The sequence below is a fragment of the Taeniopygia guttata genome, chromosome 9, assembly GCF_048771995.1.
Source record: "Taeniopygia guttata chromosome 9, bTaeGut7.mat, whole genome shotgun sequence".
NCBI lineage: Eukaryota > Metazoa > Chordata > Aves > Passeriformes > Estrildidae > Taeniopygia > Taeniopygia guttata.
This window is the reverse complement of record NC_133034.1, coordinates 21,773,572-21,787,822: the sequence shown is the minus strand read 5'-3', so window position 1 is coordinate 21,787,822 and position 14,251 is coordinate 21,773,572. Positions and strand designations below refer to the sequence as shown.

Genomic DNA, 14,251 nt, shown 5'->3' with positions numbered 1-14,251 from the left:
AAAAACATTTTTTTTTTCTGGGTAGAAAGCAGGCTAATTATTCTATACACAGCCTGGACTGAAGCTCACAGCACTTCCACTCTCAGCACCACAGCAATCTGGAACTGCACTTCAGAAAGTGGCAGATTGTAGCTTTTCAGTGCACAAAATCTGATTTTTTTTTTTTTTTTGTCTAGTTAACACAACAGAACCATCACTCAGGACCATCCCTTTGCAGCATCATGACTTCTCAGTGCATCATCCACCTGCCCTTCCCTACATTCCTCCTCGCCCCTTCACATAACTGGCACCCCAGCACACTCCACACCCCAGGCTGCCCCTGTTTCAGGGCCATCATCTCTCTGCCTCACCCCAGAACAATGTGCCATGGCCAATTCCAAAAAGCTGGCACAGCACCACCCAAAAAGCTCCCATCAGGTACAGCCTCAAATCCTCAAAGCAAAGGGAAGAAGAGTCATCAGAAAATGTTGTCTGGGACAGCAGAATTTGTATAGGGTGTTTCATCTTGCATCTCCTCAAAATAAAGTTGTTTCTAACAGGTCTGCAGCCACAGGGACAGCACAATGCCACCAAGGCAGCATCCCATGGAGACAATGCCGTGGCATTCACAGACACACATACCCACACCTGGAGGTTTGCTACACAGCCCTTCCCTTATCACTGATGTTCCATCTCACACTTCTGGACACCTCTCTTTCCTGTCAAGGTATTTAAGGGCAGCTGGTTCAAACCCAACCTATTTCCTGGGGAGAAAAGGCCACATGCTGCCCAGCAGAGCCCCTCCCATCCAGAGCTGGAGTCTCCATGTTCCAGCCTCTCCCTTCCCCTCCCTGAGCCTCTCAATGGCTTGTCATCCCTTTAACTTCTCTAGCTGATACAAGGGTAATAAATGTGATGTTTGCTGAGGGCTAGTGCATAAACCCTGAACAAAGCAGGGCTCTCACAAAGACTTCAAAGAGGTGAGGGCGTCAGCTGCTGCCAGAGCATTAAACTTTCATTGCATTTCCATCAGGAATGGGATGTTGCCTCACCACATCACATCTTTGGCAATGCTGGCTTTGGCAGATAACTGCAAACTCTGGAGTGGAAAATGGGAGATGGAATAGTGGAAAAAAATCTGGCACTGCCTTTGGCAGATCTCTATTTGACTCTTGCAACAATCAATGTGCTCTTGCAAAAATCATGTTGCTTATTGCAAGCAAAGCCCTGAAGTTCAAATGAAAGAGGATGGGAGAACATGCCAGACTCCTTTTCCTCCTTCCCAGCCTGTACCTCCACAGTGTTTCCCACACACACTGCATTCATCCTCCCTGCCCAGGGGAAAGCCCTTGTCATTGCTCTATCCTCCTAGAAATGCTTTCCACTCCTCTCCTCTCACAGAGGAGAGCAAAACCAGATGGTACAATGAGGTTGGAATCTGTTGCTGACAGGTCAATGGTTTGGGCTTGCAGCAACGTTGCAATCCCCAAGGATCCTTTGTGTTTTCCCTTCCTCTGATCTACCCACAGTTGAAGACAGATTTGCAAACAAGGTCAGAAACAAGAAACCTAACAGCCAGGCTTTCCTCAATCACCTCACAGCCAAGGACAGTCCTGAGATGCTGGATTTTACCTTGGGGCAGTGACTTCTGCCTATAAAATCCCCACACAGTACTCAAATGGAGATAACAGCGTTGGCTGCTAGCCAGCCAAAGGATTCAATACTAAGAAGAGCAAGAATATTGCTGTAGTTTTTCTAGATAAAAAGTTGGTAAAAGATTTTAGGATATCTGCTTATTTCTGTGCAGAACTGTACCACTGCAAGCACCTGAGCTCTCTGCTCCAGAATGAATAAACTGGAAAGGCAAGAGGCTGATATTTCTGTCCCTGCAGAAAAGGAGGAATCATACAGGGATGCCCTGATGGACCCCCTGGGAGCTCCAGAACAAGGCAACCAGGATGGGGAGTTCAGATCCAGGCCACAGGTGTCCTCCCCTCTCCCCATGTCCTACAGCAGCCAAATCTGAAACCTCCATCAGGAGAAGAGACTGAGTCACTTTCGGATTCACTGTGGGACTTCAGGGATGCTCAGGGCACTTGTGTCACCTGGGGACCAAGGGAAACCAGGCCAGTGTGGGTACTAGGGAGGAGACAGTAAAAATTTTACTATGTGCCTGCAAATCCCTGCCTTGGAGCTTGAGGAGGTCACCCAGAAATCATAACCCAGCTGAAGCAGCCTGGGGACCTGCACTCAGGCTCCCCTCACTGATTCCACCAGGCTTGGCACTACAAATGCTCTTCCCCACCAGTTTTCCCTCATATTGGGAAGGCTGGCAGATTTCAGGGCAACACATTTGCAGCCTAATACCATGTAAGTTTATTTATCTGTCTACATGCAGGGCTGTTTTGACAGATGCATAAATAAGAAATGAGCATGGTAGTTTCAAATGAATAATTTACAAGGCAAACCTGCTCTCTTTTTGCTATTTATGGCATCATTGAGAGCAGCCCCTCATTTCCTGGATGTATCAGTTATTTGCAATGCCTCAGCAATGTGGTGGCCAGGCTGGTTTTCCAACTGCTCACCCATCACTCAGCACTGGAGTCTGCGGGTTCCACAGTCACCGTTTGAGCTCCATCCTCCTCTCCCACGGCCTGATGCCCTGAGCCAGCAGCTCTGCAGCTGGACTGAAGAGAAACTGCATCTAGGTTTTTCTCAGTTTAATTTCTCCTTTGGGAAATGCTTCCAGTTCTGTAATCAGTAGAGCTGAACTTTTTGCTACAGCAAACCCTGTGATTTAGAAGTTGTGGCTTATCTTGCGGTTAAAGTGTGCTCAGGGGACACAAGCCCCATCAGTTCCATGAGAACAAGATTTCCCAAAAAGCTGGTGTCAGATACAGACAAGGAGGCATTTAGAACCACAGGGAACAGGATGATGCCTGAAGGGCGCTACTTCCCAGCAAGCTGGGAGCCTTGCTTTGGAGGATGATGTAAAACACCCAGAACCCTGACACAAGATCCCTGTGCTGCCCATCCCTCACACCACACAGAGAGGAGCAGACAATGCCCTGGCAACCCACAAACCCAGAAAAAAGCATTTTATTTCACTCAGCTTCCCCGAGCAGTGCTGTCATCTGGGCAGACCACTCCTTACAAAGGGCAAAGTCATGCATTTTTCCTGGTTTTGGTCTAACTGCTCTTCATACATCTTTCATCCACAGAGACACACAATGGCTTTGCTGCTTCAGCATAACTATTTTGACTTTGTACTCTTCAACAGGTTCCTATTTCTGCTGGGTAACACTAGTGTTCAAGTATGTGCATTTGACAGATCAAACTGGGCTTTTAAACAGAGGTATCTTGGCAATTCTGACTGTGAGATTGATTGTCACAAATCAGACTGTGGGCTGACTGTGTGGAACTGCAGAGGAGCCACAGGGGTGCAGGACTGCATATTAAAGTGCAGATGAAGCTCAAGGCAGAAAGCAAGACTCCAGCCCCAAGACACCACTTAATTCTGCCTCTCGCTGACCATCACCCGTCTGAGCGAAGTGTCAGGGCCTGGCAGACTGCTCTAAGATCTGAGATAAATACTCAGTGGGCAACCCCAACCCATCAGGCCTTCTGGAATCATAAAAACCAAATGTTAGGTGTTAGATGAAGAGCAGCAGGAAACAAACCATTAAACCACACGGCTGTGCAAAGGCACAGTGTTCCCAAGACTTGAGTACTGCAGACACTTTAGTCCCCTTACCTCAAAGGTGGAAATATAAATTAATGCCTCTCTACTAGAAGAGCTGCATTATTCTGCTGTCATTAAGGATCTTGTCACCTAATCTGTGAGTTGAATTAGAGGAGAGTTTTGCATCTTATAAGTCAAGTTCTGCAGAGGGTCTGTCAGGCATTCAAACTTCCCGGGAGGATGCACAACAAGCCCTCTGAGGAGTAAGTGAGCAGGAGACCAACACCCACCTGGACTGTGGCAGGAACAGCCTCGGGCACCTGATACTTCAACTCGTTAGCAGTTTGCTGAGATTTTGGCAACAGGAATGGGTAGGACAGGGACCGGTATTTGGGTTTCATAATCTGCACGGGGGAATGAAAAAAACAGATAAAGAAAAAATGCTTGCAACAGATAAAGAAAAAATGCTTGCAACATATCAAACAACACAAGGAAATAAAACGGATGCCTGCAGAGGACAGGGGATGAGGCAAGGCTGTGCTTATCTCCATGCCCCCAGCAGTGACACCCACACCCACCTTGGTGAAGTTCCAGCGCTGGATGAAGTGCCGGGCGACGTCGCGCGCGGCTCTGCCGTGCACCACGGAGGAGATGTCGTGCCAGGGCATCCTGGGCGTGGTGTATCTGTCAATGAAGTCTGTGGGACAGGGAGCATGGCTGAACCTCCTCAGACAAAGAACACGAGTGTGGAAGAGTACACCATCCCCCTCCTCAGACTGAGGTTTCTGGCACCAAGCACCCCCAAGGCAGACAACTTGGACTGCAACAGCATAATTGGCCCTAAAATCCCTCAAAGTGAGTTTTGCTGCTTTTTCTTAGCAACCAAACCAAACCAGCCTTGTTACCTCTGGCTTGGAGGCAGGAAAAATAAGATCTGAGATCAAAAAGGTACAGAACAAAGTTTGGGGAATGCAAAGGCTCCCACTCACCAGCAAAAGGCTTGTCGAGTTGAACCCAGTCTTTAAAGACAAAGTTGCAATAGTCTTTTCCATGCCAGAACCTGGTTTCCCCAAGCAGCTCTCCAACACCTGTCTTCAGGCTACGGATGGATCCTTTATCTGTCGCAGGCAAACAAGACAAAAACACTCTCCAAAGTCATGACCATGCATTGCACACAGCAGTGAGAGACTCACAGCCACGGAACAGCACTGGTGGGACCTGCCAGTCCCAAGCAGCTGAAGCTGGTTTCTCCCTAGTCCTCCTGTTGCTTTCAAGGGATGTATGTCAGATTTTTTCCTCCCTATTTTAGTTTTTCTTTTACAATCAGAGGACGTTATAAAAAGGAGTCTGTTATGGAAATTAAAAGCAGATGCTGAATTTTATCTTGGACTACATCACCCTATAACCATTTGCCTTTCTCCAGTTCAATAAAACCTAAATATTTCCACATGGCAGATCATGTATGTCATGTACTTCATATATTTTACATTAATAGTGAACTAATTCCATCTTCTCTGCTAGAGAGTCTATTATTTTGCCTCTCTAGCCGGGTGTATCTCCTCTAATACAAGTAGTATTTATTATCTAGAATGAGATGTTCATGTTCCCTCATGAAGTATTGGGTTTTCTTAGTATAATTTTGTTTATAGCAGTGTCATTTTTGATACAATTTTACATGTTGAACAAATGGATCCTGAATTCCAAATTCATGTTAATTAAAAATGGTCTGAAATATTGTACGCAGGGATATTCCCTCCTAACAGGATCCCTTTTCCTGAGCACATACTTTGGTGGGGTGCACTCTTTTTCCATGCTCTTAAAAATCAAAAAATGTTGGCCTAGACCATAAACAGTTACCTGGTGTTATTTCCTGACTGTGAGAGCAGCCTGCATCTGTGACACCAAATATTAATGCAGTAATTATACAGCAATGCCACGAGCAGAAACCTCCTCCTAACCCAACCACACCACCAGCTAACCACAGAACCCCTTAGCACACAGAAAAACCAACTTTCAACAGTTGACAAAACACACAAAACACAGTCACTGGCAGCAGCACAAGACCAGGGAACACAAAGCAAGCCCTGCCAGCGCCGCTCTGACCCCGCTGAGCCGAGCTGAGCCAAGCCATGCCAGAAATGCCATGCAGCAGGTTTGCACCACAGCTGCCTTGGGGAGCTCCAGCCTCTAGTGAGAGTCCAGGTGGAGCTGGGGAATCACTGACTCAACATGCCTGGGTGGGAATGGGAATGAGTGGGACACAGGCCAACACACGCTCTGTGTTGGTGACTCATGAGTGAGCATGAATGGCCACAGGGGAGACTGCACATTGTCTCCACAAAGACATGGAAGTGCTCTGTTGCCTGCCACTACTTTGTAACCAATATTCTATAACTGGCAATTAATGCCTTAGAGGAAGAGGTTTGCAAGAAGATGATGCTGAAGAACTGCTCCTCACTCCATTCCTGAACCCAAAGGCATCCTGGAAAGGTACCAGACCCTTCCAGTCCAGAGGGGGGAACAGCTCAGTGCTCACAACCACCCAACTCCTGTCTCAACTGAGTGTGCTTTCCTTGGTTTTAATTAGAAGCAAAAGAGGGGACCCTAGTCTTTGTCCAAACACAGGACTGGCAACAGCCACTCTGTTGCTTCCTCTCTCTGTCTGCATGTCTTCTTGCATCAGGTTTACTTTAAAAATATCCAATACAGAACTTCCCAGTTCCAGTAACAGCTCTTTCCTTTACTGGATGAGAGCTGCTGAAATCATCACATACCAGAATCTGAACTATTTCTGCAACTGTTCCCTGCTGTCTTTATTGCAAATTTTTTGTTTGCTCATTTGTTTGATTTTAGTTTGTTGTTGTTGTTGTTTTGGGGTTTTTAATTCTTATTTATTAATGCTGCAGCATTTGTAGTTTCTGGAGAAGGCTCTTCTGCCAGGATGCCCACAGAGGAGGGATAAGGATGCTGGGAGAACAACAAGCAGCGAAGGCTGATCCTGGCACCCAACCTCATCTTAACATAGTTATAATGCAACAACATCAGCAGCTAAAGCCTGAAGGGGTCCACAGCTCTGCCTTCCTCCACTTACCCTCCCGAGGCTCAGCAAGCCCCTGTTTGGATTCACTGTGGTGATGGAACATTTTCAGATGGGGCCTTAAACTCTGGATTATATTCGGCGGGCTCCTAGGGGGGTTAGAGTAACCTGCAGAAAGTCAAGATGCTCTATTCATGGCAAAACACACACCCACCTCTGCACCCTGCTGCCTGCTCCTGTCTGAAGACACCTGGCAGACAGGAACTCAAACCACATGTCAGTTAGCTGGAACTGCAAGTGGCTGCCAGGCAAAGGACCTAATTCAGGACCCAGCTGGCTTTAACCCAAACAGCTGTAATGAAGTACAAAGCCATGGCTGTGTCCTGAGCTGACTGCAACCAAGACCCCCATAAGGAGTCAGAGGCAAGAGAAAGATCATCAGAGAGGGATGGAAATTCCAGTAAGTTCCCCCGTCTTCAGAAGCTGAGGACTTTCAGGAAGGATTTCATTCTGGAACAATTGCCAAGCTGATCCTTGTAATTTTAGCACTGAAATTATCTTTAATGTCAGGAATTAAAAGCTGCATTTAAACATTCAAGTGTTGAACAGACTTTCCTCTCTAGTAAGTGGGTAAATTTGGAATATTTCCATTTAAGTGAACTTATTTAAAACCCAGCTTTTAACACTAGTCTATGAGAGGGGATAATCCCATTCAGAAATTATTTGCTTGTTATAATAAATCTAAGTTGAAAAATGAAAGATTCAATTCTCTCTTTCACGAACAAACACTTTCCAACAATACAAACATCAAGAATCACATACACTGCATCACATCATCTGACAACTCATGAAAATTGCTAATTAGCAAAATAAAAAATCCACGTAAAACCTTTCTTCTCTATTTTGCAGCAACACAAATTTACATGTTGGCTACACACAGCTATTATTATGATAGTTAGGTAACATGTCAACCTTCCTTCCATACAAAGAACACATTGCCCCAGAAATCATGTGAACGTGCAGATACACCCACCCATCCACCTCCACACATCCTTTATATACATTATTTAGCTGAACATCACTTACTTGACTCACTGTCGATGCTGCTGACGCTGTCAGCGTGGTGCATGCTGTGCTTGTGCAGGTGCTTGTAAATGCTGAACCTTGAAAACTTTTTGGGTTTTCCTACTCCTTTCATCTTTGATGTGTCTGGGGCATCATCAGCATTTCTCTCGAACAAGTGGCTCTCTGGGGCCAGACCTTGAGGCTGCAGTGGGACACGTTCAGTCGACTCTGCTGCAGCCTTAAAAACACAAGACATGGTTGCAGGTCAGCTTTGAGAAGGTTCCCCTTTAACTACAGATTCTCGTGCAGATCAGTGCTCAGAAACAACCACGAGCCAAATTTTGCTCTGTGACAGACACACTGAAGTGGGAACTAGGCATGGTTTCTGGGGGGAGTCTGTACTGAGGAGGCACTCGCCAGGAAAGCCTAACATTAGCAGCATTTGGATCCATAAATTTATTCTGGATTATTACTTCCCTTGAAATTCTCATCAACCTAGATGTCTCAAATTTAGAGACATGTGGTTGCATACAGACCCAGGTTAGCAGAAAGGTCAGCAACCAAGGCAGCTGCTGAGGGCACAAACAACAAACATTTCAGAGCACTCTGCAAGTGCTTACTCTGCATTTCTAAGTTTTGTTAAGAAATGAGAGGTTGCCCAGAGAAGTTGTGGATGCCTCATCCCTGGAAGTGTTCAAGGCCAGACTGGACAGGACATGGAGCAATCTGCTCTAGTGGAAGTTTTCCCTGCCCATGATGGAGGTAGGAACAACATGATCTTCAAGGTCCCTTCCAACCCAAACCATTCTACAATTTTAAGAACACAGACTTCAAATTGTGTCTGCTGTTCCAAGCTCCAGTGGAAACCCAGCTCTCCTATTTCTGTGTCCTAGCAAGCACTTTTCAACATCTAGACCTAAAGAATAATTTGATGCTTAGATCCTTTGTCTCATCACTTATTTGTCATTAAAGCTCCAAAACCCAACCCTATGCTCAGAAGAGAACACAGCCCATTCACCCCTCCTCAGACCTGCCATGGCTGACCATGGCCACCACCTGGATCCTGCCCACTTATGTGCAGGCCTGGAAACCTACTGGGGAGAAGGAAATTACAATACTGTGGAGAGATGCACTACTGGCTCTGGGCTTTCCCCATAGATAGGGTGAGGAAAGAGCCTTCTTCCATGGTGCTCTGCAGCACTATGTTAATTTGTCCCAGTTCTGTCTTCCCCATTGGCCCAATGGCCTTCCCTTCTCCTTTTACCTTTATATGTTAATGTTCTAGTATTCTCCCTCCCGTTTTCCCATTGGTTTGTGTAACCCTGCCCATCCACCCTGGCATTCCCTATTGGTCCCTTCCCTCTGTACCACCCCTGAGCCCTCAGACCACTGGATCCCTGATGCCCTTCTCCACCCCCTCTTTCCCTGTATTTATACTCTGGACCCTCCTTTGGACTCCTTCAGCATTGCCCTGCATTAAAGCACGTTGGAACTCCATGCCTGGACCCTCCCGTGTCTTCATTGCCGAGCTGCTGCTGCGTGTGTGTGTGTGCTGGTGCTCCTGAGGCTCCTGCCCACTGGCTCTTGGGGAAGGGTGCATCCACCACCACCACCAGACACTTACAGCCAGGTTGGCGGTGGACACCGACTTGACGGCGGCGGCGCGCTTGACGCTGCCCACGTCGGTCAGGCGGTGCTCGTCGTCGTCCCAGCGCCCGTACGCCAGGTCAATGCCGCCCACGAACGCCACCGACTGGTCAACGATCACCAGCTTCTCGTGGTGGGCCCACAGGTACACGGAGGAGGACACGTGGTCCGGGTGCCTCATCACCTGTGAGGAAACCAGCACTCGAGCTCAGCAGCGTTGTCAAATTTAAATCCTTCCAGGCAGAGTGCTGGTCAGCGTTTTTTGGCTGTTAGGGTGATGGGGAAATGCTGGAGTTGTTACTGGATGCATTGTTTAATTACTGAAGCTACTCAATTTCCCCATAGTTGTATCAGCCATAAGGCAGGCAGGTGTTTCCCCAGGATGCAGGAATCCCAAGCAGCAATGATTACTGATGCTGGGATAGGTCACCCTTACAACAGCTTCACAAGAGGACCATAGGCAAAGAAACTGCTTCACTTCAGCTGTAAGAGCTGAGCTTTCAAACACAGAGCCTGCTCTGAAAGAAAACAACATATTGGTGATCTGAGTCACTTCTTTGGTTGTTGCCACCACACAACTGAAATGAGAAGCCAGGCTTCCGCCCCACCACCCCACTTAAAAATCAAGTTGTTTGGTATTTGTTTAGGAATTTTTTTTTTACAAGTGTCTATGGAACCCTAATTTCTGTATCTAAGCTCAGAGTTTTACTTATATATTTATTTAATTATTTAATTTATGACCAGTCTCCTGGAGAAAAAGCTACCAAGTTTCATCTGGCTGCTCCCAAAACCTGTGACACAATTGGTGTGTATTGTCCAGTTTTGCTACAAAGATTATGAACAGATGCTTCCCTTTGATGTGACAACTGATCAAGTGAAAATAAGTCAATTATTCTAGCATAACAGGTATCTTACTGCTCATTAAGGTGTATGTGTCTTTAAGAGACTGGATATAGCATTATCTACTGGGTTGTCTGCCACAACTGATTTTCTGCTTGGTGCCAGAACAGCAGTGTAACAGCACAGGGTAGTGCAGTGCTGTTCTTCTGTGGTGGGAACAGTAACACCCAGCGTTGACTCTCACCATTCACATCTGAGCAGAAATGCTGAAATGAGACAACACTCTCAATTTGTAATTTTCCATTTGATGCAACCCCATTAACTTGTCACATGAAATACATTTCTTGTGAATTACAGCAAACAGTTGCTTTGGCAAATCTAAACTAAGCAATTTTATGTTCCATTAGAACCTAAAGAAATGGAGTTGCCAGATGTGGCATCACCACATGGGTGTGCCTTGTCAGGCACGCTGCAATGGTGGGAAACACTCCTGAGCCTGCAGTTCCCACCCAAAGACACCGGGGTCAGCACCAGCCATCAAGAGCAATTGAATGCAAACACTCTCCACACAGCCCTGTGCAATTACCTTGATGTTTGGATGAAGGTGCATGAGCGTCCGCTTGCTGTATTCACTGTTGATCCCCAGGGCAAGCTCCACCTCTTTGTACAGCATAACAAAAATTCTCACTCCTTGTTGCTGTCAGAAATAAAAAAGAACACATGGAATGCAGGCACATCAACGGATAGTGTCTGTTTCCAAAGGCAGGAAAAGCTAAGAGGCAGTAAATGTGTTGTGTCTGCTGATGGAAATGCTGACTGAAGTTACTTGCTCTTGGTTATGTTCTTCCAGATCCTCCATGGGGACCCCACAGCCTGGTAGGACCCACCTGCTTGGGAAAGCTCTCCAGCTTTCTGAGAAGGGCTCAGTATCTGGGTTTGTGTGGGTTTTGATGTTTTTGAGCTATGCCAAGGCCCATCCACAGGTGATTTGTACAGCAGCTCCTTTTACACACCCTTTGAGGTCGATTTTGCAAGCATGATTCACTCCAATCATGTTCATCCACTAAAGTTCAGCATTCTGCTGCTTCATGTTGCCCTGAGGGTTGCCCACTGTTAAATGTCATTGCAGGATGACACAACAGTGAGGTCACACAGACATCCCCCTTCTGAAGGGGCTGCCACTAACTCAACACTAGCAAAGAGGTTCTTTCTGCTGGTGGAGCTCAACAAGCTCCGGGAACACACTAAGCAGCGCTAAAAACATTGTGACCAGCATTGTATCCATGGCAGGGTTTTTCTTGTTAAAGCACCTTCAAATGTGCCAAGTGCCTCCCAAACCTTGGCAAATACTGGCCACACACTGGGACACCTCCACTTCCCATAAATCAGCACTAATTAAAACCTTGCACTAGAGTTTTCCAGATTAAACTTGGAACATAAACTTTTCACAGCCTTTTTTATGGCTATTCCCATAAAGGTGCTCTAAGAGCTAAGGCAATCCCCAAATTGTGGATGATATTCTGCTCTCCACTGCACCAGGGGAGTCTGAGGCAATGCTGCACACACAGCAAGGACAGCCTCAGCCCTACACCGTGACATCAGCTTGCTGACTGCCCTGTTGAGTCAAAAGAACACCACAAGTGACAGAGCAAGCATTTCCAGGGACTGACCTCACTCACCATACCACAGTGTTTTTATGGTCATAAAAAAAATCCATGTCAATGTGACAAAAAGAAGCCAAATTCCTCCTTTGAGTGAGTGATGCCTCGTGGCCAGTTTATTTTTGCCAGAAAATAAGAGTAATTCCAAATCAGCTACAGTCAGACACAAAGCTCTCATTTTTAATCTAGGTATGTGAAGGAGTGAAGACTGTGATGAAAATTGGCTTGAAAGGGGAAAGAGTCAAAGACTATTTCAGCATGTTACAGAATCACAGAATGGTTTGGGTTGGAAGGGAACTTCAAGACCATCTTGTTCCATCTCCAGCCATGAGCAATGACACCTTCCACTAAACCAGGTTGCTCCAAGTACCATTCAACCTAGCTTTGAACAATTTCAGGGACAGGGAAGCCACAATTCCTCCAGCAACCTGTGCCAGGGCCTCACCACCCTCACGGGGAAGAATCTCTTCCTAATAGCTAATCTAAACCTGCCCCTTTTAGTTTAAAGTCTGTGTCCATGGAATGCATGGAATTCTGTCCTTCTACTACAGCAAGAGTCCAAGCATGGGTTCAAGTGCCCATGCATGTTCCAAGCATGGGAACAAACCTTGTGACTCACTGCTGATATGGGCAAGCTCTTTTTAGCACCTGTGTTATCGGTGTTATCACAGGGTGTGTGAATAGCTGGAGCACAGCCCACACTCATAAACACATCACAAAGTGCTCAGCCTCCCCAGTACTCTAAATTACATAAATCACATGGAGAGCAGCGAGAGCAGCAGGTCTTTGACCCTGCCAGGAACCAGGACAGTTGTAAAGCAAGGCTGTGACACAAACCTGGGGCGCTCAGAGAATCTAACCTGCTGCCTCTGAGGGGAACAAATCAAAACACGTGCTTTTCCAAGGCCATCTGATGTGAGGCTTTAACTCTCATCTCTACCAAAATGAATGGTGGAAGGGCTCCAGCCCCTGGCTGGGTGGGTGCAGGGTGCAGCTGGAGCTCACTTACTGCTTTCCTCTTGAGGATGCAGTCCAGTCGCCAGCGATTCCCTTCCACCACCGGTCGCTTCATGAAGATTTCCGGGCTCAGCCTAAGAAAATAAAGGTGTATAAAAACCACAGCAGATGTAGCCTGCAAACAAAGCACTGGTCTAAATAACCAACTTGGGAAGCAAAGGAATTGAAGTTTAAATAAAGTGGATGTGAAAGCTCATGTCCCAGAGTGATGCATTCTCCAATATCCTGCTCTTTGTTCTTTAATAACTGAGCATTACAGAGGGCAGGGGACATGTCCAGCACATTCATCTTCATATTCAACAACCCACGAGACCAAGTTGAACAGCAATGTATAAATAGGAAAATTTGGACTCTATCTGTGAAAGAAAGATGCAACAAAACAAAACCCCCAGGATTTTCTGAAAGAAATACACAGACACAAAAAATAAATAAGACTGGGATTTGAGTTCTCCTGGCACCTGAGTTATCTCAGCAGAACAGACTTGTGCTGAATTTTCCTTGCTGCCTAAACACAAAGCAATAGGATCTCTGAACAGGACATGTTATTGCTTTAAGGATTACAAGAAATAGTTAAGCAATCTCATCTAACTCCTGCACAGCAAGGTGACAGAATTTCATTCCTTTACTTTTGTACCAAGCATAGCAACTTGGGCCTGGATAAAGCATATAATTACATCCTATTTTTATCTTACACATCAAGTTTTAGGTAAGTTTTGGAATTCCATGATACTTTAACAATTATCTGAATAAAACACTAAGTAAGAGACAATGGGTCTGAAATGAGAAGCTCTTGAACTGCCACCTGATAAACCAGGTAACAAGTGGGCAGAGCCAGGTCCTTTGGCAAACACACAGCTCAGAAATTGTTATAAAACTCCACTCCTCCCTTATCTAGCCCATTTAAAAGCAGATGAAAAGGACACACCACAAGATGCTCTCACACTTGGCATGAGGCTTCCCAAAGCAGTGAGGAGGAGCTGAAAGGGGATCCCATAGCACTGCTGGGCATCCTTTTTCCCTGACACACTGAAAGACACACATGCCCCTCAGATTTGCAGCTATTTACACTCCTGAGGAGCCCCTCAAACCACCACATTTGCAGTTCAGGTGGTGCCTCCGTGTGATTTCAGGCATTTCCGTGGAGGGAGACAACCAAGCTGTTGATCTGAAGCGTGTGCTTTTGCTGCCAGCCCTCCTGAAAAGGCCTTTGAATACAACACAAGGAGAGGTTTGGGTGTGCTGCCAAACCATCTGTCTGCAGGGCTAGCTGCCATACTGTAGGGCTCTGAACAGTGCTGCATTGTTGGGAGTGTCCCCGGAGAG

General features: G+C 46.3%; 1 protein-coding gene across 3 annotated transcripts in view; it reads right to left on the bottom strand.

Annotated features, from left to right (window-relative positions):
* PLD1 (phospholipase D1) overlaps positions 1-14,251 on the bottom strand; it is a 72,264-nt gene that overhangs the window by 14,225 nt on the left and 43,788 nt on the right. For 2 of the 3 annotated variants that reach the window (XM_072933657.1, XM_030280906.4), the window contains exons 12-19: positions 12,921-13,002; positions 10,837-10,947; positions 9,388-9,594; positions 7,785-8,001; positions 6,753-6,866; positions 4,651-4,779; positions 4,240-4,358; positions 3,952-4,065 (exon numbers count right to left, since the gene is read on the bottom strand). In XM_072933657.1, the coding sequence (XP_072789758.1) occupies positions 3,952-4,065; positions 4,240-4,358; positions 4,651-4,779; positions 6,753-6,866; positions 7,785-8,001; positions 9,388-9,594; positions 10,837-10,947; positions 12,921-13,002 (1,093 nt within the window). The remainder of the gene's footprint in view (positions 1-3,951; positions 4,066-4,239; positions 4,359-4,650; positions 4,780-6,752; positions 6,867-7,784; positions 8,002-9,387; positions 9,595-10,836; positions 10,948-12,920; positions 13,003-14,251) is intronic. The other variant, XM_030280907.4, reaches the window with a different exon arrangement.